Source organism: Copadichromis virginalis, linkage group LG11, assembly GCF_057382275.1.
Source record: "Copadichromis virginalis isolate Kocher_CV1m ecotype Utaka linkage group LG11, C_Virginalis_male_GT1.1, whole genome shotgun sequence".
NCBI lineage: Eukaryota > Metazoa > Chordata > Actinopteri > Cichliformes > Cichlidae > Copadichromis > Copadichromis virginalis.
The window spans coordinates 38,070,756-38,095,519 of NC_140628.1; the positions used below are offsets into that span (position 1 = coordinate 38,070,756).

Here is a 24,764-nt window from a genome sequence, read left to right on the forward strand (position 1 = left end):
GTCACTCAGGCGCAGCTGGGGGCCGGCGGAGCTCACGGGCGCGTCACTGCAACCCCCCCTGGCTTCTGCTCCGCGGCTGCTGAGTGAGCCCTCATCTGGGACTCTCCTCAGCTCTTACTGGAACAGTGGCGCGGCTGCCCCTCTGTTGGTCTTCCATGGTCTCTTGTGTTCTGGGGGCCTCTGGATGTCTGGAGTTTTGATCTCCTCCATACCCGCTTCACACCCTGGAGGACGGGGCTGTGGCCCCCCCACACTCCCTAGCAGATCATTACATGGAGAAACCTTTGGAATGCAAGCATGCTGATCCACACAGGTATGCACACATGGGTATTCACAGACGCGGACTAAAGCTTTCTTGGCTGCTGCCTCAAAGCACACTGTGCGCTGTCTATCTTGCGTGCTGCACAATATCGTTTATTACTTAGTAAATACTGATATCTATGACTAGCTAGTTTATTGTGATGGTGCTTTGTTTTCTCTATTATTATGTTGCTCTTTGTTGTTTGCTGTCTCCTCTGTTTGTTTGTTTGTTTTTTCTCCATACAGGTGACCCAGGAGTTTTTTTTTTTTGTCTCTCTTCCCCCCCCTTCTCACCGTCTCTTCTCCCCTTGGGTTTTCTTTCTTTCTCTCCCCCTCTCTCTCTCATTCATTCCCCCTGTCCTATTTATTTAAAAAAAAAAAAAAAAAAAAAAAAAAAATGACAAAGGATGAACTGAAGCTCTGCCATCACGTAATGTCGCATACTGCTGTTTCTGATGTCATTTAAAAAAAAAAAAAAAAAAAAAAAAAAAAAAAAGATTATAGGGGATGCATGATTTTGCTACTTCTCTTTTCTGACTGTAGTATTTACACCCATCTTTTATGTCTAGTCTTTGTATTTCAAAGTATCATCCGGTCTTCAGCACCCCCTGGTGGGCAAACTATAGAATAGTCAGGTCATTTATTTCATTTTAGTCCTTTATTTATTTATTTCATTTCGGGATTTTTATTTTAATTTATTATTATTATTATACTTTATTATACTCATGACAGTGAGATTTAGATACACGTTTATAAATAAAAAATTTTATATATCCAGGTTTCAGTCTTTCAGGTCAGTTCTTCTATCTGCGGGTGATGATATCTCCCCCCCAACTTGTCATCCTGGCTCCCCCTTGTCGTAGCATGTGTGTTGTACCTCATCAATCTATAGCTCTGTGAAAGTCCCTTCTTCCAAATGTTGGAATAACTAGTGTTGTCTATTAAGGTTCTCGGGGGGGGGGGGGGGGGGGGGGGGTTAGGACCCTTACAGACGCCCCGGGTGGGAATCAAACTTGCACCTCCCGGTGTGTAGTTTTACCACTACACTATCCAGCTATGTTTTTTTTATGATACTGTAAATACTTTCCAGGTAGTTTCCACAAAGCAGTTCTGTTTGAAGGACACAAAACATTTAATCCCATTCTTGACACATGGGTATTTGCACTTTTGCTATTCGTGTAGGTTATTATATCTCTTACCGTTTTTCTCACTACACAACTCACCTTTTAACCTTGGATTTTAGAGTTCAGTCCTATCAGGTTTTCTAAGTTGTGTCTTTCTTTTAGGGTCTGCTTTTAGTCACAATACATTTATTTTATTGATCTGTGGTTTTCTCTTATTTACTAACTTGGTAAATGTTGTTCCTTTTAAAATGAGCATTTCATGAATATTACAATTGTTGCATTCTGCAAAATGTAGTTAAGTGCTCAACTTTGTGGCTATCATTAACACAACTTAATAATGTACTGATACACTTAAACTCATACTCAAGTGTACTTAAACCTTTTTAAAACAGGATTTTTCTTTAGTATTTTCGTAGTGTAGAATTAATACTTTAGGAACTTCTTTCCTTAAAAAATATGAACGAAAAGAGTACTGTACTGTAATTATCAAGATTTTTATTAAGCATACTGTACATTCATGTACCAAACAGCATCACATGAAAGTCTTCTCCTGTGCTCAAGAGTACTGACAGGAAGGCCAGAGTCCGCTAAATAATGAGGATTCAGGCTCCGCATGAACAAAGCGACACGAGGGGGAAAAAGAAAGCAAACAAGACTAGAGTGACTAGATTTAGTCTAACTTAAATCTGGTGAAACACCTTTTTCAGTGAAGAACATTCTGTCAGCAAAGGTTGGACTAAAACAGAGCAATAAATAGGCACTAGGGAAGTAGCCACATCAGCGCTAGGCCATTAGTCAGAGAGCTGTTGAAAAAGTGGACAGGCTGTTCGGGGAGTGAAGCTGTGCTGACTAGTAGTCAAATCAAAGTCCCAAAGGAAAGCAGGTGGAGGAGGAATCGGCTTCAGTGTTTGTGATTATGAGTCTGGTGAGAAAGCTCTGTGTGCGTTGGGGAACTGCTGAGAGCTGAAATCCGGGTCTTCCCTCACTCGTTTCTTGATGTCTGTTTTAACCTGAAAAACAATTGACTTCCATCATCAGTCAAGAAGGTGAACGGGCAGTCGTGTGACTGTGAGCAGCTTCCCTAAAGGCTACAGTCATAGTGGAGTTTAAGGTGATGTTTTGTCACTCATCCAAGTGACTTCTTCAGCTACAGTCTGACTTGGATGAGTGATGAAAGGTAAGACTTTTACTTTGAATGCAAACAGTCTCTGTTTACAGTTCGTGTCACAGTGTCACTCCTATTTAACTAGCAGTTACTGAGTGTTTGGAGACGAATTGGCATCTTTCAAGCAAACTACAGGTGACTGCAGACTGTATACCTCTTTGCAACCAGTTTCATCTAATGAGTGCCAGCAACCATTCACCAACTAATTGAAAAATACACATCTTTCCCTAGTGCTGTGTGGTTCCCAGCACATCTCTAGGCCTGTCTGGCAGTAGCGGCTTTAACCACTCTAGTAGTTTTCTACTAAAGGAAGTAGCTCTCCAATTTACTGGTGTGTGCTAACTGCAGGAACTGACCCTGCAGGACAATTGTCTTTATTGCCGGTTACCAGGAAAGGAAAAAAAGCAGCTACTCTGGTGCCGGGAGGTCTGAAAAATATTTTCAGGGGTCTGATTGCTAAAAGTGGCATGCACAATTTTCCTCTTCACCAGAAGGCCTGTGATCAGTTACGTTTTTAAATTGCATAACAGCAACATAGAGGGTGCTCTCTGAGACAGTGTTTTGTGAGCTTGTAAAACGTTAGAAAGCCAATTAACTGGGTCACAACATGACATTGTAACTGTGTGATCAGATGCAGCCACTGTGTCAAACAAATTCAAGTCATCACTGCTGCATTTCTCCATAGTTTAGCATTGAGATGGACATTTTTAATCTTAGTGTCATTATGTTACAGGATTATTTAAACTGTGAGTTTCCTTTGTATCATCCTGGTGTGCTTTCACTCATCCTTCCTGTCCTTGCTCTTAAAAGCCCTCCTCATGATTTCCCAGCAGTTTTCCAGTTTGCCAGATCTATGAAAGCTGCGCTAAGTATGAACATGAACAATGTTCGATGTGCCTCTGCTTGATTTTTGCCAGTTTATGTAAGATGTGGTTACCTGTTCTGAATAAGCTTCCTTCACCTCCTGGGTCTCCAGGTCTTCCTGCAGCCGTTCAGCAGAGGTGATGGGCTTCACTCCGGCCGTCCTGGCTGCTTGACTCACTGCATCAGAGAGGGAGAGGAGGGCCGCACTGCCCTGTCCTGTCTGAAATCACACACACAAACATGCAGCATAAAGAAAAGGGAGAGAGGCCAAATTCTTACGTGATGACAAAAAGTTGCACCTGATTTTATTACCTTTCTGCGTTTTGCTGGCATGCCATGCAAATATGCATCAGACAATGGAGGCTGAGCCTTCATCTTCCTCTGAGTCATTATATCACACCTGATGATGGGAACCCATTCCTAAAACAAAGACAACGGAGAATATAAGGATTAAGCAGAAGTAGCTGAAAGGACAGAGTCATAGTTTAGGTCAGCTGTGTTACTGTGTTGCACTACAGCTAAGCAAAAAACTAGTGCCAGTACAGCAACAGCACACGGTAAATGTAAAGCAGGCACACAAAGAGTTAAACACTTTTTCCAAATGGAGGAAAAAGATGACAGTTAAAGCAGTAAAAAGCAGTGGGAGGGAGCTCTTACAGGAGGAACAGCAGCAGCCCAGCCATCCGACTCTCCAGCAGACTCCTCCCTCCCTCCCTCCGCTCCCGCCGCTGCCATGTCGCCACCTAATGGCACGGCTCCTCCTGAGGCTCCCAGGTCCCCAGGCAAAACCCTCGTGTCCCGTGATGACACCCTCGTCTCCTGCGACACCGACATGGCCTCCTCTGCTGTGGTGGCTGCAGCTGGTGACAGGTTGTCCCCGATCTTTGGAGGTGGAGAACAAAACCATGAGGAAACTAAAAGGAAAACACAGGACCAGAACTGGCAAACTAAGGTCCTCTGAACTCTCGCACACCATTCTTACCGTTGCACTTTGTGCCTGTTCAGGCTCTTGGCCACCAGCTGCAGAAGACTGATCTCTCTGTGAAAGAATATCATTAATATTTATTAGCCATTTCAGACGTGCAGTTCAGAGAAATGTGATATGGAGCAGCCATCAGATAAGAGGGACTGCTCTCTCTGCATGTTGCACATGTGCTCTGCACTGCAGGAAACACACAAGGACAGTAAAACCAGATTCTGAGTCTTATTGCAGATGAATTATTGGCAAAGGCTTGAAAAGAGTTTTTGACTGACCTGCTTTGTCAGTATCTGCTTCATGTCACTTGGAAAGATTTTATTAATATCAGAAGAGTTTCTTAAAAATATTTTAAGTTATTTTAACTATTTAGCTGCACAGTTTTGTTTCATGTTGTACTTAGATGGTTATGTTTTTGATGTTCAAGGCCATTAATTATCTTAGTAAGCCTGCACTGTTTCTCATGGCCAGCAGGGGGAGAGCTTCCAGTGAAGTCTATGACCTCTGATGACTTCATGGTTCCATTCTCAACTTTTACTGAATACAACATGATGATCACTTTGTCCAAAGTCCAAATTAAAGTTAAAGACGAGGATAAAGCTGCTGTATTCCAGGATTGGGTGATGAGCTGCTACTGTGCAGGTGTGTGGTTTATGTATCAGATACACTCCTCGCTTGTCACACACACAGCAGCAAATGCTCTGCTTGAGGCTTCTACACAATGACCACAGTGTCTGTGTCCATCTTTCATATCGTGTTTGGTAATAGCTCAGTCAGGCTGTCTTCTTACATGAAATTTGTACAGATCTGCACACATATGTCGCAACGTGCAAAGATTTATCTGTAACTGCAGGATTTTGTTTGCTGTGAGTCACAAAAAATGATTTACAGTTACACAACTCTAAACACACACTACAAAAACAGCCTGAAGCTTGAGCGGCTGCATCATGCAGGTGAGGCATGGGGATTTGCTTTCCTTGAATTTCCATCACGTCCAATTTTATTCTGAGAATTAGAAATTTAACATGCATGTGTGTGTGTGTGTGTTTGTGTCTGCTGCGTTACCTGTGTGTGGACTATGTAGCTCTGGATCTGCTCCTGTGTGATAGGGATGTGCTCCAGAATCACCTGCAGTCTCATCGTCATCATGCTGGTCATCCAGTTAACCAGACTGGGGCTGATGTCACTTGACATCCTCCGCTGGAACAAAACAAAGTTTTTTATCTCACAGACACATTTTCTCCTGTATTTTGTGACTTTTTAGGTTACATCCTCTCTTTAAATTGTTAAAGTACACCACTTTTCTTAGTTTATATCTCTGACTATTTCTATTAACATCAAATGACAGAGCAGCTGAATTCTTCATTCTTTACTTCTAAGTTTATAACAGTGCACATGACACTTTCTCTGCATAAATTACTTTAAATAAAAAATTTGAGTAAATAAGTGCAGTATGGTACTTCTGAAGTGTGTTTAAATTCTGACTTTCATATCTACTGTTAAACAGTGGATCTCCATATTAAACTTGAACTGTTTCAAATAATGTGTAAACTGTATGTTTTACCTGTAATAGCTCAGAATTTACACTAGTTGATGCTAATTGATGATGCAGTGATAGAAAAATATAGATAAGAGTACAATGGAACTGTCTCCTGTCAGAAGCACTCAGTAGCGCCTCTGTGTGACTTCTCCTGTAAATGTGTGTAAATAAAATTGAATTTGTACAAAACACCAAATTTGACCTTCTTTGACCAAAATGTACTACTTTCATTTGTGATAAGTATTTTTTCTTGCTGAGTGGAAATTGTGTACATACAATTCGGTGGTTGATAACAGCAGTTAGAGCCCTCTGGTCTCCTCTCAGGCAGTGAAGGTTGAGAGCAAGACACTCGAACAACGCCTGGTTACACATCTGTAACAGCTGGGGCCCAAATGTTTCATCTGGAAAACACAATTTAAATTGAATAATAAAAAAAAGTGAATGTATTGCAGTTACAAGTATAACATTTCCCACAAATAAACTCTTTAAGCTGCTGTTCGACACAAAATGAGGAAACAATGAGCTAAAGTTGAGTTTACCATTGCAGCGCAGAATGTGTGTGGCGATGCGAGTCAGCTGCTGTCTGAAGAAAGTCATGTTGGTCTGGGTGATATCAACGCCCTCCAACACGCTGACTGAAGACTCTCTCTGTTGGGTTTCAAAGGAGAAGATCTCTTCAGAAGTATTTCAATCAAAAGCAGATGGCACTTTAACATAACTGGCTATTACTCTAATGCTGTGCAACGGACTCAAGGTCTGCTGCTGCTTACCCTGTTTGCAAGCAACTAACGTTTTACCTACAGTGTTATCACATCCCATCTTCCTATCATTGAGTGTGGCAAAATTCGTTTGAACACTCCAGACTACATGCCATGCCAGCCATGACTGACTAGACAGAACATAAACATGCAAATGGTATAAATCGTAATCTTTATCCGCGATAGCAGCTAGGCTAGCTATGATAGCAAGTTGTTTCATCTAGGTGCTTCAGTACTGATGAGTCTGAATACCAGTTCAATACTTGTTGCTACTATCAGCAATTCCAAACACTGTCTACCTTCATCTACTGCAAATTAAAGTAGTTTTATATACTTCACATCTGCTTTGCCTATCAGACAAAATAGCCCATTAATATTAGTCAAAGTCGAGCACAGCCTGAGCTCTGATGGATGTTACGCATGCGATGTTTTCCCTCGACAGTTTAAAAAAATAAATAAATAAAACAGGTGAAATGATTTTGGTGTCCGGTTCCAAATTTGTGTAAGGTCAAATTCATATTCTTATCGTTTTTTAAGGATTTCAAACTGACAGCATACATGACAATTTTTAAAACTTTTCTTTAATACAAATATCTGCAGGCTGCATGAGATGCAGATATGTGCAAAGTCAATCTATGGAATTAAATTATGTGCTTGATCAAATCCTGTTGTCATGAGAAGAGAGTAAGTGCAGGACTTACAAAGCTTTCAGTGATATATTCCTCCAGTTCATTGACAAGACTGTCAGCAGCAGCCTGTGAAAGAAAAAGAAGACAACACGCAGAAGGAAAGAAAACATCAATTATTGATCACGTTCACAAAAACATAAAACAACCAACAAAAATGAGGGATATGTTATGAAGTAAAATAGCTGCGTCTACTTGTGAAGTACCTCTAAAATTGCCAACAACATTCTAAGAATAATACAGATTGTGGTGAGTGGTACTGACAGCAATGTTCTGATCGGTGGGCTCTCTGCCGTTGAGGTAGTTCTGGTTGAAGAACTGGGCCAGTTGTGGCTGGATGCGGCTGAGAGGCTGGTGCTGACCATGAAGCAACATCACCAGGTCGGACATGGTGAAAGTCTGACACACCAACATCAGCAGCTCCCCAAAGAACCCTGGACCCACGATACAAAAAAAAAAAAAAATGTACACAATCAAGAGGGAGACAACATATATAAATGAGACTGTATCTGATATTATAAGTAAATACAGGTTATTACTTACCCGTTGGTTCCTCGGGACTGATGAAAATGTTGGTTGACTGCGACAGCCTCTGCATGAACTGGGCGATACTCTCCGTGTCGTTCTGACCTTGGCCCAGAGAACCCATCATGGTACTGAGGACACCGCGAACGATGCCCGTGAACAGCTCCGGGTCGAGGGCTTCAGCTGCTGCTGCTGCGCCAGGATTAGGTGTTGGGTTGGGCCTTGCCCCGGGTGCTGGAGTGGTACCAGGGGGAGGAGGGGGTGGTGAAAAGATGGGCTGGGAGGCCTAGAAATAAAGCGGAAACAATATGTTGGGGTTTAGTGACAGTTTAAATGCAGCTGATTCTTGTGAAAATGGAAAGAACTGCACATGACTCACTTGCTACCAGCCCTTCCCTTGGAAGATATTGTGATGAATAAGAACTCATTTAAAATTATGTGTGTTCCCCAAAACCTTTTTCCTCCTTATGTTTGACGGGAATCTCTTGACAGCCAATAGAGATCGAGGTGATAGAGTTGTGCTCTCTGAGTGCTCTTTTGCTTGAATATATTCAGTTTCCAATCATCTAAATTTGGACATATTTCAACAAGGCAATCCCTCCATCTTTGTATTCATTTCTTGCACAACAGAGTGCAGATCAAATCCAAAGGTAATTTGCATGTGGAGTGCATTGTGTGCACACTTGTCAAAGACAGGAACACTTACCTGCTGCATGAATTCAGCCATTCCCTGGATGAAGGCTGGGACTCCAGACGTGGTGACAGTTATTGAAGGGTTCCCCGCCGCACCGCTTCCAGTGCCGCCAGCTACCCCCAGGAGAGAACCTAGAAGCTGGCCAAGGTCTGAAGGCATCTGCTGAGGCTGGGGCTCACTGTTGTTGGTCTCGTTTTGGTTCGGGGTGGCAGCAGTAGTGTTTGTAGCAGGAGGTGGTGTTGGACCCGAGGTGGAGAAGGAAAAGGAAGAGGAAGATGAAGAGGTGTGAGAAGAGGAGGAAAAGGAAGAAGAGGTGGGTGTGGATGTAGAGGAAGAAGAGGATGTGACCGTTTGACCAGCTGCAAAAAACAAACAAACAAAAAAATCAAAACAAACAACTAAAATACTGTTGAAGACTATGTTAACAGAAACATATGCCTGCATATTTTTACTAATGAACTTTACTAAAGTAGCTTTGCATGATTTACGGTTCAAAATAATGCTTATTTATCTTATCTAAGAGAAAGAACCCTTCAATCCATCCTGTGTGGAAAAAGCTGTTTTAACTCCTCCCCTTGAATGTCATCTTCTCTTTAAGCCAACTTTGGTTTGATTGGCTGCCCCTCATAAAAAGAAGATTTAAATAAAGGTCATTATAGTTAATTATTTTTTCCAAACAGTTTAAAAAAATATCTGAAGTAATATTGTGCACTTTTAACAGTAAAACAATAGAGAATCTGTCTTTAATTGTAGTCTGCCAATTTCAACAATGCAGTAATGATGTTGTCTGTTTATTAAGAACACAGCATCTACATGACTGAGACTCTGAAGCCTTTTAAAAGTGTTGCATGCACTGAAATATCTGCTCAAAATGTCTTTGATCCTGACCCTGACAAAAACACCCCAGATAGCATCGTACAGATCCAGGAGTACAAAGGAAAAGAAACGTTTAATATGTCTCCTTTACTGAGTAGATCATCTCACCCATTTGTCCAGGGAGCAACAGCTGTCCAACCAGTCCACTAATCATCTGGTTGAGAGCAGCGGGGTTGAAAGCCTGTGAGGAACATATTATTATTCATTGATAATGCTTAAATATCTCATGGAAATCATCACACTGCATTATCCCCACCTGTCCCGGCTGCTGGCCTGGCATGGCAGTCCTCACATTTATGGTGGTTCCCCGGGTACCAAAGGCAGGAGGGGGCATGTTGGGTGCAAACGGGGGTCGGGTGAAGACAACCCGTGCCTGGGGTTGGGGGCCAGTACTGGGTGGTGGCGGGGGAGCGGTAGGAGTGGTGCTGGGTGTATTAGGGCATGTGGTCGTGGCAGAGGAGCTGGCTGTGGAGCTGGGAGGGGTAGGCTGCGGTGGGGTTGGTTGGCCGGTGGCAGCTGCGGTGGCGGCGCTGGTTGCTACGGCAGCAGCATATTGGCTGATTTGTTGCATGAGATTCCTCATAAAATCAGGAGGGAGGGCACCTAAGAGTGAAACAAACGCCAGGGAATTAGCATCACATGATTTAATTTAGTGTATTTAGAGGATTTTCAGCAGTTAGCAAACGAAGGCTTTCGTTCTCAAAACAATATTCAGTATCCCACTTGAACTGCGGCATGACGGAAAAAAATTAAGCGGACAGAAAGCTTTTCTACATCATGTGGGCAACCCCAGCTCTTGGTACTTTTTCACTTTAGGTTTTAAAAGTACTTTGGCCCAAACAGCTCTGTAGCGAACATAAACCTAAACAGTTTAAAGTCTCTGCTGTCTCAGCCAGCTAGTTAACTTAACACTCAAGGTAGGAGACCAGCGAGTCTATATCTTTCCAGCGACAGTTTTCTGGCACAAAAATTTACGGATTAATTTCATGATCACAGATTTTGTTTATTTTCCTAAACCAATGAGAAGTGATGTTCAGCCATGTAAAAAAACTAAAACACGGGGCACATAAGATTTAAATATATCCAACAAAATTCATGAGCTATGACTTTGCTTTTAGAGCAGGATAAGTTTAGTTAGATGAAATATAATAAAATTTTATTACCGTATTTTCACGACCATAAGGCGCACTTAAAAGTCTTAGATTTTCTTCAAAAAGTGCGGCGCGCCCTATAGCGCGGTGCGCCGTATGTGTTGTAAGGAGGACGTAGTAGAGAACACCATGAGAACGTTAAAGGGTGAAGTGTGGGCGTTGATCGTATATACCGGGACAATCGCACATACCTGTATAAAAGAACAGGACATCGTTGTTTTAACAACCCTGAAAATGGCAAAGAGACACGCTTACGAAGCACAGTTTAAACTGAAGGCCATCAGCTACGCGGAGGAACATGGAAATCGAGCAGCGGCGAGAGAATTTAAGATTAACGAATCGATGGTTCGCAAATGGAGGAAGCTAGAAAACAAGCTCCTGCAGGTCAAGAAAACGTAGCTGAGTTTCCGCGGACATAAGGCGAGGTGGCCCGAGTTGGAGGAAAGACTCGAGCGGTGGATCATCGAGCAAAGCGCGAGCGGGAGAAGCGTTTCGACGGTCACCATTCGGCTAAAAGCGGTTTCACTAGCTGAAGAGATGAACATTGAACATTTCCAAGGAGGTCCGTCTTGGTGCTTTCGTTTTATGAAACGGTGCCATTTTTCCATCCGGACCAGGACTACGGTAGCGCAGCAACTTCCAGCGGATTATAAGGAAAAGCTGGCCATCTTCCGCTCCTACTGCAGCAAACACATCGGCGACAAAAACATCCAACCCAGCCACATCACAAACATGGACGAGGTCCCGCTCACTTTTGACATCCCGGTGAGTCACACTGTGGAGAAGCAGGGGACCAGCACGGTAGCGATACGCACAACGGGGTATGAAAAGTCTTCTTTTACTGTTGTGCTTGGCTGCCATGCTAATGGACAGAAACTGCCGCCTATGGTGATTTTTAAGCGAAAGACTTTGCCTAAAGAGAAGTTTCCAGCAGAAATCATCATTAAGGCAAATGAAAAGGGCTGGATGGATGAGGAAATGATGAAAGAGTGGCTGAGGGAGGTGTATGTAAGGAGACCAGGTGGTTTTTTCCACGCAGTTTCACTAAGAGTGGAAGGCAGCGCCGGGCGAGTTACGCCACAATTTGCCAATGGATTGTAGATGCTTGGGCTAACATGTCTGCTGGCACTGTTGTTCGAGCTTTCGCAAAAGCCGGCATCGTTTCCGAGGAGCCGCACGGCACGGAAAGTGACTCTGACGGTGAAGACAGTGAACCTGGCATGTTTGATGGAGATTTAGCGCAGCTGTTCAATTCAGACACAGAGGATGAGGACTTCGATGGGTTTGATTGATGATAAAAATGTGAGTACCAAACTTTGTTTTGCTCCTGCTTTATTTTTAAATACGCACACTTGTATGCTTGTGTGTTGTTGATGATGACGATTACCGGCAATAGAAATGTGAGTAAGGTACCGAACTCAGGTTTGCTCCCGCTTTATTTTTAAATACGCATACGGTACTTGTATGCGCCCTATGGTCCAGTGCGCCTTATGTGTGTGTTAAATATAGTAAGGGCACACATAACTGAGACTGCGCCTTTTAGCACAGTGCGCCTTATGGTCGTGAAAATACGGTAACACTAATAGGTGTTTTTTGTGGAATGGTTGAAGAATTTACATGAATGAAACATGCCAGTAAACTATATATGTCCAGCCCTTGGTGTGACTTGAGTGAAACCGAGTTTGACACCTGTTTTACATGAAGACACTGGAATGCCGTACGCAGTATTTTTTAAACATGCTATACCTGGCTGTCCAGTCATTTGCTGTCCAGCTGTTGCCGTGTTTGCACCTGGGCCTGCACACAAACAAGAACACTCTCAGTTAAAGCTGGTCAGACTCTTCATGAATGTAACATTTGCATTATCAGAGCCATTGTGTAACAGACACTGGAAAGACCATCTTGCTTGTAAATCCCGAGTTAAAAGTCCCATTCTGCAGGTCTCTGCTTGAGCCAGCAGTGCAGATGTGGAACTTTAACTCCAGTGCAGTGACAGACACACACAGCTTGAATGGCGCATTCAATCAGTGGCGGGTAGGGGACAACACACCGTCCGTGTTCATCTGCATCATGACCACCGGGACTGCCTGGTGGCTGATCCTGATGACCCGGTGGCCAGCCTGTCCCTGTCCAGCCTGCTGATTGGACGGGGAAGTCTGTGTGGGGGAGGTCTGTCCCTGACCTGCCTGTTCCGCCTGGCTGGTCGGCTGAGTGGGCGTGGCTTGTCCCTCAGTGCTGTTAGCCGCAACAGTCACTGTGGCACCCAGGTTCATCTGTTGGTGAAGACGTAAGCAGTCAGTCTGGTTTCCTAAGAGATTTTCACTTTAGTGACTAAAGTTGCTTCCATTCACTTACTTGCACTGGGATGTGGTGGTGCATAGCTCCAGGAAGGGAGACCGGGTTGGTGTAATGAGAAAATGGCCGGACTACATGCAGGTGACGGGGGACGGGACTCATTAGGTTCAATCGCAGGTCGCTGAGAGCTACTAGTGTGTTACCAAGGAGACGCAGACACTCCCACGTCAGGGCGAGTGTTCGCTGGTCCTCCTCTCTCTCCTGTAGCAGGAAAGAAACCAATCTTGTTGAACTCTTACCTCATCTCAAATATAAGGACACTGTATAGAGATCACATTTACTTTATTTTTAATTACCTGCTTCTACTTATTTTATTGTTTGGGTTTTGAAATCTTTACATTCTACCTACCAGAGCATTACTTTACTAACCAATTAGAGCTTATTGAATACTTTACATGTTATTCTGTCATGTCTCATCTTCTTAGTGTACTTTATCCAACATTTCTTTATTAATTTTATTTTAGTCTTATTCGTATTATTTCTATGATGATGTGTCAATATAATTATTTTATTTTCTCCAGAGTTTCTAATCATTTTCTTTTTTTAATTTGTTGTTTGTCTAATTGCAATTTATTAGCATAACTCTGACGCACTTGTCAGAGGAAGAGAGGGACGATTTTGGAGCTTTAAAGGACACCACATTTGAGTATGAAGTCAGCAGAGTGAGTTATGGGTTTTTGACTGTTTAAAGTAACTTGCAGGTTTCACTTACTTTAGTCAATGTTACTACTAATCATCTATCATATATATGAAGTCTTAGTATCAGCAGTGTTTCCCATACATACACTGTACTTAAATGGGATACCCGGATATATTGACAAACACCCAAAAACATTTTACAATTTACATTTTTCATCATAGGGATGCACTGATTTGATATTTGGATCAGCTATCAGTCTGATCCTGACTCAAAAAGCTAGATCAAATATTGGTGATGCAGTATTTTCAATTCTGTTTTCACTTTGTTGTTTTTGTTACAGTTTTTCATTTAATTGTAAACCGGTTAACATCAGTGATAGCTGCAATGATCCATTTCCCCAGTGTCTAACATTAAGGACACCCGCTTGGTCAACCAATGCATCCCTGGTTATTCGTCTAAACAAGGATTTATAAGTATCAAAGCATCTGTTATACAAAGCACTGATTAACAATGTATAGTAAAGATTTCCAGTAAATTGTTTTTTGTTTGAATCCTACTGTATTGTTGTTATATTCTGCCGTGGTGGCTGTCTCGAGGATGGTGTGAGCTCTCTGGATGAATGGTTGCAGTCTCTCCTCAACCCTCCGCAGCTCAGACAGCATCTCTGCCAGTTCAGCCGGGCTGGGATGACTGAAAGAGGAAAGAAAGGCAGACTAATTAGAATTACACATCATGACAGAGACATACAGAGAAATAAATGCACAGTTTGACCTTTGTAGAAATCTGAGTTAGCAAGCTAGATTTTGTCTCACTTGGGTCCAGGTTGCGGTGTTGGTCCCTCAGATTGAGCTGAAGAGGAGGGTGGAGGTGGGGGAGTTGTTGGAGGTGGGGAGGTGTCCATGGGCTGAGCAGAGGGAGAAGGAGTAGAGGTGGTGGAGGAAGATGATGGAGGAGGGGGAGCAGCGGCAGCAGCAGCATCGGTTGTCTCTGTTTGAGAGGACGAGTCAGTTGGTCGACCCTGAAAACCGACACAAGAAAGCAACAGAACTGTTACTGAGAAAGGCAGAGTTTCTCTACTGAGGTATTTGGGGGGGATAAGTGCTCACCTCCATTCGTTGGATGACATCATTGATGTCCCTCAGCAGGTTCTCAGCTAAGACCAGCCTCAGCCTTGGCTCACTCTGCACTGGCTGGTCCATATCAATGTGCACATTCACAGACCCATTGCTCTGTAACAAAGAAGGAAAGGTGACAATAAACAAAACAATTCAGTGTCGTGTGTAGCTGTGTACTATTATGGCATCATTAGGATGAAGTTAAAACAATGTTACAGTTACAATGCTTTAGACTAAAAGCCTTATTTAACCATACGTGGTTTTACTTTATACACTTTAAGCACTACATCTACAAACCCAATTCCAGCACTGGGACACTGAGACACTGTGTGAAATGTAAACAAAAACAGAATGCAATACATTTCTTAAGCCCATACTTTATCCATAACAGAACATAGAAAACACATCAAATATTCAAACTGAGACACAATTTCATGGAAAATATTCACTAATTTAGCAGCAGCAATGTGTTGTTAAAATAATGAAAAAAAAAAAGTTGAGTGGGGACAAAAAAGGCTGGAAAAGTAAATGGTACTAAAAAGAGACAGCTGGAGGAACATTTTGCAACTAATTAGTTTAACTGATTAGAGAACAGCATCACAGGGCTGCATCAGTGCCTGTGGCATCATGATGCTGAAAAGTATATACAGGTGTTAGACACATTTGCCTCCAGCCAGATGACATTTTGTTCAGGGAAAGCCTGTTTCAGCAAGATGATTCTAAACTGCATGCTGCATGTATTACAACAACAAGGTTTAATAGCAGGAAGTTCCAGGTGCTGAACTGGTCTGTCTGCAGTTCAGGCCTTTCAGCAAATAAAACCATTAGAAAACCATTAAAAAAATATGACATGAGCCGGCATGGTTGCAGCAGCTAGTCTCCTCATTCCCAGATGTTTATGGACTCTTGTTAAAAGAAGAGGGAATCCTCCACAGCAGTAACATAGTCCTAGATTTCAAGGCCATGTTTTCTAAGCTTTCTCTGAGACATGTTGTTGCTAAATTTAAAACGAGTAAACATTTTCTCAGTTTAACATTCTGATATGTAATGAAATTGCAAATTATTTAATTCTGCTTTTATTTACATTTTTACATAGTTACCAAAATTTTTTGGATTAGGACTGTACTTTTATATTTCTGACTAATTGTCAATCAACTATTAATTGAACATCCATGATTTGGGGGTGCAGGAGGAAGGCGGTGTACCACACAGGGAGAACATGCAAACTCTCACCCCAGTGCTGGTTGTGACTCTGGCATTCCTGGCATTCTCTCCCATGCTGGACACCATTTGCTGGACTGACATCTATATGAAGAGATTCAGGGATAGAATGACCAAAATGAAAACATTATTAAGAGAAACCAACAGAGGGAATATTGCATATAGACGTTAAATTCAAAGCAGAGGATCTCTCTGCTACATGTCATAATAATCAGTAGTAATCAGTAATGGAATAATAACATCAGTTCTCTGAGTTGCTTTTCATCACCCTTTGGTTATATCTGAACCTTTGCATGTGACATTGGACCATAAGTATAACTTGAGAAGATAAAGCAGACCAACCTGTATTTGCTGGGGATCCATGATGTTGACAGGGAGGTTGAATGTGCCAAGCATTACGTAGCTGTTAGCGTTGCGATCGTGTGGAGGCACTTGCGATGTTCCCTGGGAGGAAGAAGATGGCCCACTCTCAGCTGAAGAGCCTCCTGACCCTGAGCCGGGCTGTGAGGGTGGAGGGGGCGCTCGCTCCACCAGGTGGATCACTTTCCCACCCACATCTGGTAGAGAGAGTCATATACAGTTACACATCTCCAATCATACTTCAAGGAGAAAAAAAAAAAAAAAAAAAAAAAAAAAAAATCGCATTTCTAACACGGAGACTCTACTTGAATGCACTACCCAGGTATTCTGCTAGCTGCTCGACTGTCTACTAGATAGATATGATGCTTGTCTGAGTCGGGGGGTAGCAGTCTAACCAGGAGCCCAGTCCTCTCCCTCTCCATGTCTTCTGGGGGGGAACATGTGGCATCAGGGCATTTTCAAGCCAAAAAAAAAGAAAAAAAAGAAAATCTCTCCAGTGCATTCTGGGTTTGTTTTGGAGGCCTTTTCCTGCTATGACAGGCCAAAAACATTTGACCTAAGAGGCGCTCAGGACGCAGCCTGGTCAGATGCCTGAACTGGCTCCTTTCAATGCAGAGGGGTAGCAGTGCTACTCTGATCCCCTCCTGAGTGATGAAGCTCTTCAACACATTTCTAAGAAATCCTTTAGAGCAAGCCCATTTCAGCCATTTGTTTCAGTTACTACTCACAGCTTGTGGCCATAAGTGGGGATAGGACTGTAGCTTAACAGCTAAACTGACAGCTTCACTTTGAGCTCTCTTCAGCATAAAAGACCAGTACTGACCAACATATAATTTATCATATACGACTGGATTCTGTGGAGAACATTGTAACTGATTATCAAAATGACACTCATTTTCTGCCAAATACATCTTGCAGTTAATTACACATAGCTGTTACATTCTTTTTCAGCAATGGCCCACATCATCAACACAAATCTTTTTAAAAAGCAGCAGCAACTCTTGAAACACCATAGTAAATTCAAATTTATCTGTAACCAAGTGTAACCAAAATGTTAAGAATTCATTCTCTGTGTAATACCAAATACCCAAAAAACAAATTTCCTACTTTCCAAGAGGAAGTACAAAGACCAACAAGTGACAATCTAGTTCTGCATTTCATTCTTTATTTGCTTACTATAGTCTGTCAGAGTCCTTTCGTCCTGCAGCACTCTGCCCTGGTAGATCAGCCTCTGTTTATCCACTGGTATACCCACTGATGGGGCAATGTGCTCCTTGAACTCTTTCACTGTCAGCTACAACAAAGATTGAACAGACATGAGTAACGCCACAGGAAAGATGAACTAAGACTGAGAATTTCCTCCTGAGTTTGCAATGCGTGTACTTACCTGAGCGCCAACAGTGTAGGTTCTGCTCTGGGAGTCTAATGTTTTCACCGTCACCTCTATGTCAGCAGTTTGTTCTTCCATTGTGTTCCTGTAACAGAAAGATGTATTTTCCAGTGTTTATAGCTCAGCTGAAACTGGATTCTTAAGGTAAATATGATGACTGTTATGTGAGAGTTTAAACACTTTGATGATTTGAAATCCTCTCATATTTCTTTCTTAACATAAACATCTACTTTTAAACATCTCTGTGAGATGTCAAATGGAACATTTGGGACTAATTAGGACAATTTACAGTATAAAACAAAGACTCTCACTTAAATTATCACAAACATATCTTTTGTCATTTGATTCTTGCTGACTCAAAGGGTCTGTAAAAACCTGATGTGCCAGCCAGTAATTACCAACTGGTACTGCTCCTACAGCTATGGCCAATTATAATGTTTATTCTCAATTAATGTGTTAATGTTTACTCACAGGGTCTGAAAAAATGTAAAAAGAATATATCAAAATAGCTACAAAATATTGTGGTTGTTGTAACTCATAGGTAAAAAATATATATATTCAGAAATGTAGAACATAAGGAAGCAAAACACTGTATCGACCTATAGCAAAACTAAAAAAAAAAAAAAAAACCACCATAAAATGTTAACTACAATACTTTTCTTTTCAAAAATATGTGCATCCTCTTGTAATAATAACTAACAATATTTAACTATTTTATTTATTAACAGTAATTTTTCCTCTACTACTGTTTTCTCAGTTATTTTCCTCTTTATTGGTGGACCACTCATGATGTTGTGGCACTAATGTGGCAAAATACCGTTTCCTCACTTATCATTTTAAATGTTAAAGTTCATGATAGTAAATTTATTAAAAGACTGAACAAGCTGACAAAAATGGCCATAGCCATCTCTCTCTAACACAATTAGAGTTGCAAACTTGCATCTGAACAAACTACAAGAACAGTGTCCTTTGGACAGACAAGACAATTGTGGAGATACTTGGCCATAATACACATGGCAGTGGATTAAACCAAACACAGCATATCAGCACAAACGTCTTATACCAACTGTCAAGCATGTGGTGGAGGGGTGATGTTTTGGGCTTGTTTTGCAGTCTAGGATGTGGGCACCTGCAGTCAGTGAGTGGATCATAAATTTCTCTGTATGTCAAAGTATTCTAGAGACAAATACGAGGGCATCTTTTCAATAACTAACTCTTGTCTACAACAGAACAGCTGAAAAAGAAAAGAATCAAGGTGTTTTAATGAGCAAACCAAAACAAAATCTAAAGTTCATACTGCAATCTGATGTAATTGACAGGAGAGCTTTGTATAAATGAATGCCTGCCTATCTCAATGAACTGAAGCACAAACCATATGTAAAGAAGAGTGAGACTGATAATATCATACAGATAAAGATTACTTCAAGCTGATGCTGGTAAAGGTGTTTCAATAAGCTACTGAATCATGTGTGTACTTAGTTTTTCAAAGTAGGGCAGTGCGATATGACCAAAATCTGATATCCCGATATAAGAATTCTATCGTTGATAACGATATAAATCACAAAAATGTAACATTTTCTGTAAATTCTGTGAATCTCAGAAAGACTAACGTTTGAGTCTAAGGTTTATTTATTTTTAGCTTTTTTACTTCTCATTCGTAAATAATCTGCTCTTTCACGTGATTCGGTTTATTTTGAAAAGTCTCAACAGGATCTTGAGCTTTATTGTGAAAGGTTTATGTGGAACATAAACAAGCGGACACGCATAAAAACAGGCGCTTGTCCGTCTATAGTGTGGTTATATTAAATATAAGAGAAAGAGAGAATTGTAAGAAATTAATATAGCCATACAGTGACCATCAAAACGATGAAAAAAATATTGCCGTAAACAGTTTATTTTGCGACACCACGAAACAAACGTTAGTGTAAAATGACACGATAGACGTTTTTATATCGTCATCCGATATATATCGTTATATCAAACAGCCCTATTTCAAAGGACACATTTACACATAACACACATGCTTTGTGATCAAGGTCATGGTAATAGTAGACAATGTAACACGTAGGAGAAGATATGTGAGAAACTGATAATGTCTTACAGAAAACCATTACTTCAATGTAATGATGCTAAGGGTGATTTTACAGGCTACTGGATTATTGGGACTCCATAGTTTTTCAGACACTACTTCTGCATTTTGAGTTAATTGTTGTTAAACTTTAACACAGTGTCATATGTCATGTAAGTATGTTATAATTTTCATGCGTATTAACAAACTAGTTATTATCACCGGATTTGCAAAGCCTTGAAAATAAGCAGAAGATGCATTATGCTTATACCATGGTTGTAAGGATAAGGTGTGTCTTGTTTTCCCCTCTCATTTCGTTTGAAATGTTTACCTAAATAATATTTTTTCGCCACCATCTTACTTGTCTTGACAACTACACAGAATATGAATTTATAAAGAAAGTAGTGCCACCCGCAGGTGCAGAAAACTTCAGTTGCATGTTCCTTAAAACCAACAACAAAAACATGCAACGATTTTTTGTACAAACCACCGATGTAAAACCGAAGGAAACAGCTGAGTCCGATCAGCTAAACACTTGCTCCTGTTGTTTTGGACTTTGCGTGCTCGGTAACATCGTAATGTTGAGTAGTTAGCCGAGGAACCGAGGCTGCTTCATGCTGGGCCAGACACCGACCTGCATTGTCTTTATTTAAGCCTTTTATTAATTTAACTGTTAGAACTGTGGTATTTGACTCTACTTCTATTTAACAGAAATTACATGTAACAGTAGCTTACTTAGCCGCCAAAGGTTTGCTAGCATGAATTAGCTTTGCTTAACTTGGAAACCTGGCAGACGTCACGAACGAAGCTAACTTTGAGCTAACTAGCTAATGCTACTAAAACGGAACGTTAAAATTAGCATAGCAATCCGAGACAGTGTGAAATTTAGTTTTAATTAAGTCCGTGTCGTTAAACAGTTACCTTAAAAGTTACTATCCTCTCGACGTATCCAGTGTATGCAGCTGTTTTCTTATCATCAGCTAGCATGCAAACGACTTCCCTGTAGCTTCTCTGGTACTTGCCAGAAACTGCCAGGCTACGCGGATATGACGTCTAGGCGGCACCGGAACCACTGCGCGTGCAGAGGGTGAAAGGAAAGAAAAATGGCGAATCTCGTGGAGGCGACTACCCAACAGCAGTTTGAAGATTTCTTAGCCAAAGCTGGAAAATGCCTGACCGTGGTGCATTTCCAAGCGGCGTGGGCTCCTCAGTGTGGCCAAATGAACGAGGTGATGGCCGAACTAGCCAAAGAACATGCGCACACTACGTTCGTGAAGCTGGAGGCGGAAGCGGTCCCGGAGGTGTCGGAGAAGTATGAAATTTCCTCCGTCCCCACTTTCCTTTTTTTCAAGGGGGGAGAGAAAGTGGACAGTCTGGACGGGGCCCACGCTCCGGAACTGACTAAGAAAGTGCAGCGCTTCGCGGTGAGCGAGGGTCCCGGTGGAGCCGCTGAGGGCAGCGGCGCAGATCTGAACCAGCGGCTGAAGAAGCTGCTTAACGCCGCCCCCTGCATGCTCTTCATGAAGGGGTCACCCCAGGAGCCCCGCTGCGGATTCAGCCGACAGATAGTGGCGCTGCTGAAAGAGCACAAAATCCAGTTCAGCAGCTTCGACATCCTGTCCGATGAGGAGGTCCGACAGGGGCTGAAGACCTACTCCAACTGGCCCACCTACCCCCAGCTGTATGCGAACGGGGAGCTGGTGGGAGGACTGGACATAGTGAAGGAACTGGCTGAGTCCGGAGAGCTGGAGAACACCTGCCCGAAGGCTGTCACCTTAGAGCACCGACTGAAGACCATCATCAATCAGAGTCCAGTCATGCTGTTCATGAAGGGCAAGAAAGAGGCTGCCAGATGTGGCTTCAGCAGGCAGTTACTGGAGCTCTTGAACGGTACTGGGGTGGATTATGACACCTTTGATATCCTGCAGGATGAAGAAGTGCGGCAGGGGCTCAAGACTTACTCTAACTGGCCAACCTACCCTCAGCTCTACGTGAAAGGAGAGCTTATCGGTGGTTTGGACATTGTCAAGGAGCTGAAGGAGAGTGGAGAGCTGGTATCAGTCCTGAAAGGAGAGTAGTAGATGGATCTGCATTGGCCATCTGAGGGAGGGAACAAGAAGCTGCTGCACATATCCAGATTAGCTCCAGTAACCCTGCAGAAGGGTCAAAATTTTCTCTAGTAACTAATTGTATTGTAGCAGGGGGATAGATTCACTATAATTACAGACAGAAATGAAACTGCTGTCAACAGTAAGAATTTACATCTGTTTTCCTTTCTGGTAATGGTCATTACTGGAAAGTTGGGCTACTAGAAATTCACTTAAGTAAATACTTCTTGCTGTCTGATTCTTGGAAAACTAATGACGTTAGTTCACAATATCTGCATTTTTTGGGATTATAGCTTTCCTTCCAGTGTTGACAGCCTCACGCTTCAGTACGTTATATAAACTTTTATTTTCCTACCCAGGCCAGCTGCTCACTGTTCACACCGTCCTGTCTGCACATTCTCCTCCAAGCTGTTTTTAAGCTCTGTGCAAGGATCACTCTGTTAACAAGCTATGCGTGTTTGTCAGTAAGATTACGATTAAAAATTAAAACAATTTAAAGTGTTTTTTCTCTTATTGTTTAATCTGTAAGCATTCAATCTATTCACCCTGTAAGCATTAGGAAACTGAGGAGACAACTGTTGTAGATTATTTATTTACTCAGTAGAGGAGACGATACAATAAGAGACGAGCCGCCCTGTAACAATGAAGCAGCTACATTGAAGCGCAAGATTTGACAGCGAGGTAATAGAACTAACAAAGTCTGGCTAAATATATGTGATTCTCCTGAGGGGTAGAAGAAAATTACCACTTACACAAATCCTTTGTTTACAACACAGTTTCAGGGATGGATCTAGGTTTCTACATGGTTTTTCATTGACGTGAAACAACACCATCATGCACGCTGGCTTTAAGCTGGCCTCTGACACTAATCCCTTATGGACCTTTTTTTATTCAGGAGGATTTCTTTTTGTTTGGGTAAAGGACATTTTCCCACTTCTTAGTACAGCTTAACTGTGCAACATTTCTTGTATAAGCCTCAGACTCACAAGCTTAGAGACCAAAATTCAGTTTCATTTTAATGGAAAGAGCCCAAATAATTAATCAAAAGTCCAGAAAAAACACACTATATAATAGTTTTATTGAGTGAAATATGTATTTAATCCCCAAGAAAAACATCACTCAGTATGTGGGGTATTTTATAAGTACATGAACTTTGACCTATTGTCAATGTGGAGAAGCCTTCCCTGTATTTACTGCTCAGCTTCAGTGAACATCTCACCTTTTTTCCCCCAGTTTATTTTTTTTCACCATTGCACAATATTATTCTTTTATTTCGATGTCAAAACTTTTTTGAAGCATGTCTAAATATACTGGTTATAAAATGAAACTTTAAAAATGCATCAAATCTCAATTTAGAAAACAAATCAGGTTGGTTATCTACACAGCAGGAACGACAGTCTATCACTGAGGTTCATGTGTGTTATTTTGAAATTGAGTTAGAGCTGTGTTACACACCTGCTTCCACAAGGTGGAGTTGTTACACCTAATTAACTTTCTCCAGATAATTCACACTTGAAAACAAATACATAAAAATCAGTTTTTCTACATCGTAAGTCTCATAATATTAGCTTTACCTGGCAGCGTCAGATAGATAATGTCCCAGAGGTGTTCTGTTGACTTAGGTCAGGTGAGTGTGGGGCCCAGTCAATGGTATCAGTTCTTTCATCCACCAGGAGCTGCCTACATACTCTTGCAACAAGTGGTTGGGCATTGTTGTGCTCCAGGAAGAACCCAGAGCCCACTGCATTAGTGTACTTATTAACTTACAACTCTGTAGGATCCTTGTATTGCCTCCTGCTACCAGTAGTGACAGTGACCCTAGCCAAAAGCTAGACTAGTGTAAAAACAGTCAGAAAAGATGCAGAGGGAGAAATGTCCTCCACCCTTAAAACCAATCCTGTTTTGGGGCTTTCTCATTGTTTTCCCTCTAGTGCACCTGCATTTATTTCATTAACACCAAAGCGGCTGAACCCGATTAAAAATTCCCCAAACTGACCAGAAGTTTAACTGACTTGTTTTTATACTCTACTCATTATAGTTTATCATCACTTTATTGTAGGAAACAACATAATTTGATCACAATTATGTAACCGTATGCAAAAAAAACCCAAATTGAAATGAAACTAATGTGATGTGATTTTTGATGTAGGAAAAAAACTTTCCTTATTTACTTTGAAGTGTGAATTATCTGGAGAAAGTTAATTAGGTGTAACAACTCCACCTTGTGGAAGCAGGTGTGGAACACAGCTCTAAGCAGAATTCAAATGAACACACAGCAGAGACTTCTTCATACATGAGACATGAAAAGGTCAGTTATTCAATTAGCTGTTCAAAATATTTTGACAATTATTCATAGTCTTTAAAACTGGTCATTTACAGGGAATGTTTGCTTAGTTTTGTTATTTATTGATTATTGTTTTGTTAATAGCCTTAAACTAAATATTCTTTGTTTTTTGATACAATTGTTTTCTTGACTTTTTTTTTTTTTAAATCAGAAGCAAACCTGATTGAGAGAGCCGTGTGTGATTCTTAATAATTCAGTAATTTAGTTCTCCCAAACCTAGTATGGGAAGACGAAACAGGAAGTTAATGATTCCTAGTGTGTGTGTGTGTGTGTGTTGACAGAAGGTGTGGGACGCGGGGCAGGATGAACACAAACAAAGTTAAAACTTGGGGTTGTTGTTTGTTATGTTCGTGAGAAAATTTGGTTGGTTCCAGTTTAGAAATAGCCACAAACACCTCCTACATATGATGATGAGTCAGTGATGGTGAGTTTTTAGCGAGTTTATTCCTTTCAGAAAGTGTTGGATGAGTAAGAATACCTGTGAGAATAAATGTCTCAGTTTCC

The 24,764-nt window shown here is 41.5% G+C and overlaps 2 protein-coding genes across 3 annotated transcripts; one reads left to right on the forward strand and one right to left on the reverse strand.

Annotated features, from left to right (window-relative positions):
* Window positions 1-1,902: 1,902 nt before the first annotated feature.
* On the reverse strand, window positions 1,903-20,793 carry bag6 (BCL2 associated athanogene 6). Of its 2 annotated transcripts, none has more exons than XM_085472339.1 (25): window positions 20,730-20,793; window positions 17,738-17,825; window positions 17,527-17,644; window positions 16,333-16,547; window positions 16,003-16,074; window positions 14,761-14,883; window positions 14,467-14,672; window positions 14,212-14,344; window positions 13,015-13,215; window positions 12,842-12,932; window positions 12,406-12,456; window positions 9,765-10,111; window positions 9,617-9,689; window positions 8,645-8,991; window positions 7,957-8,224; window positions 7,678-7,847; window positions 7,429-7,482; window positions 6,509-6,617; window positions 6,246-6,370; window positions 5,495-5,629; window positions 4,436-4,492; window positions 4,111-4,335; window positions 3,766-3,873; window positions 3,527-3,673; window positions 1,903-2,434 (listed from the first exon to the last, which is right to left on the reverse strand). In XM_085472339.1, the coding sequence occupies exons 2-25, from the start codon at window positions 17,816-17,818 to the stop codon at window positions 2,339-2,341; spliced, it is 3,552 nt and encodes a 1,183-aa protein (XP_085328465.1). In that variant the 5' UTR covers window positions 17,819-17,825; window positions 20,730-20,793; the 3' UTR covers window positions 1,903-2,338. The 2 variants fall into 2 exon arrangements, with proteins under 2 accessions (XP_085328465.1, XP_085328464.1); XM_085472338.1 differs by having other exon boundaries at window positions 12,710-12,932.
* Window positions 20,794-20,834: 41 nt separating this feature from the next.
* glrx3 (glutaredoxin 3) lies at window positions 20,835-22,414 on the forward strand. The gene has a single exon (XM_085472341.1). It carries the CDS (start codon window positions 20,912-20,914, stop codon window positions 21,884-21,886), a length of 975 nt encoding a protein of 324 aa, XP_085328467.1. The 5' UTR covers window positions 20,835-20,911; the 3' UTR covers window positions 21,887-22,414.
* Window positions 22,415-24,764: the final 2,350 nt, after the last annotated feature.

What these genes read in the sequence shown, in the direction of transcription:
- bag6 (XM_085472338.1), bottom strand. Translation starts at nt 17,818, where the DNA reads ATGGAAGAACAAACTGCTGACATAGAGGTGACGGTGAAAACATTAGAC. An exon ending in CAGGCCAGCAGCCGGGACAG is followed by an intron (nt 9,690 to 9,764) that starts GTGGGGATAATG and finishes TGTTCCTCACAG; the next exon opens with GCTTTCAACCCCGCTGCTCT. An exon ending in TGCCAGCAAAACGCAGAAAG is followed by an intron (nt 3,674 to 3,765) that starts GTAATAAAATCA and finishes GTGTGATTTCAG; the next exon opens with ACAGGACAGGGCAGTGCGGC.
- glrx3 (XM_085472341.1), top strand. Translation starts at nt 20,912, where the DNA reads ATGGCGAATCTCGTGGAGGCGACTACCCAACAGCAGTTTGAAGATTTC.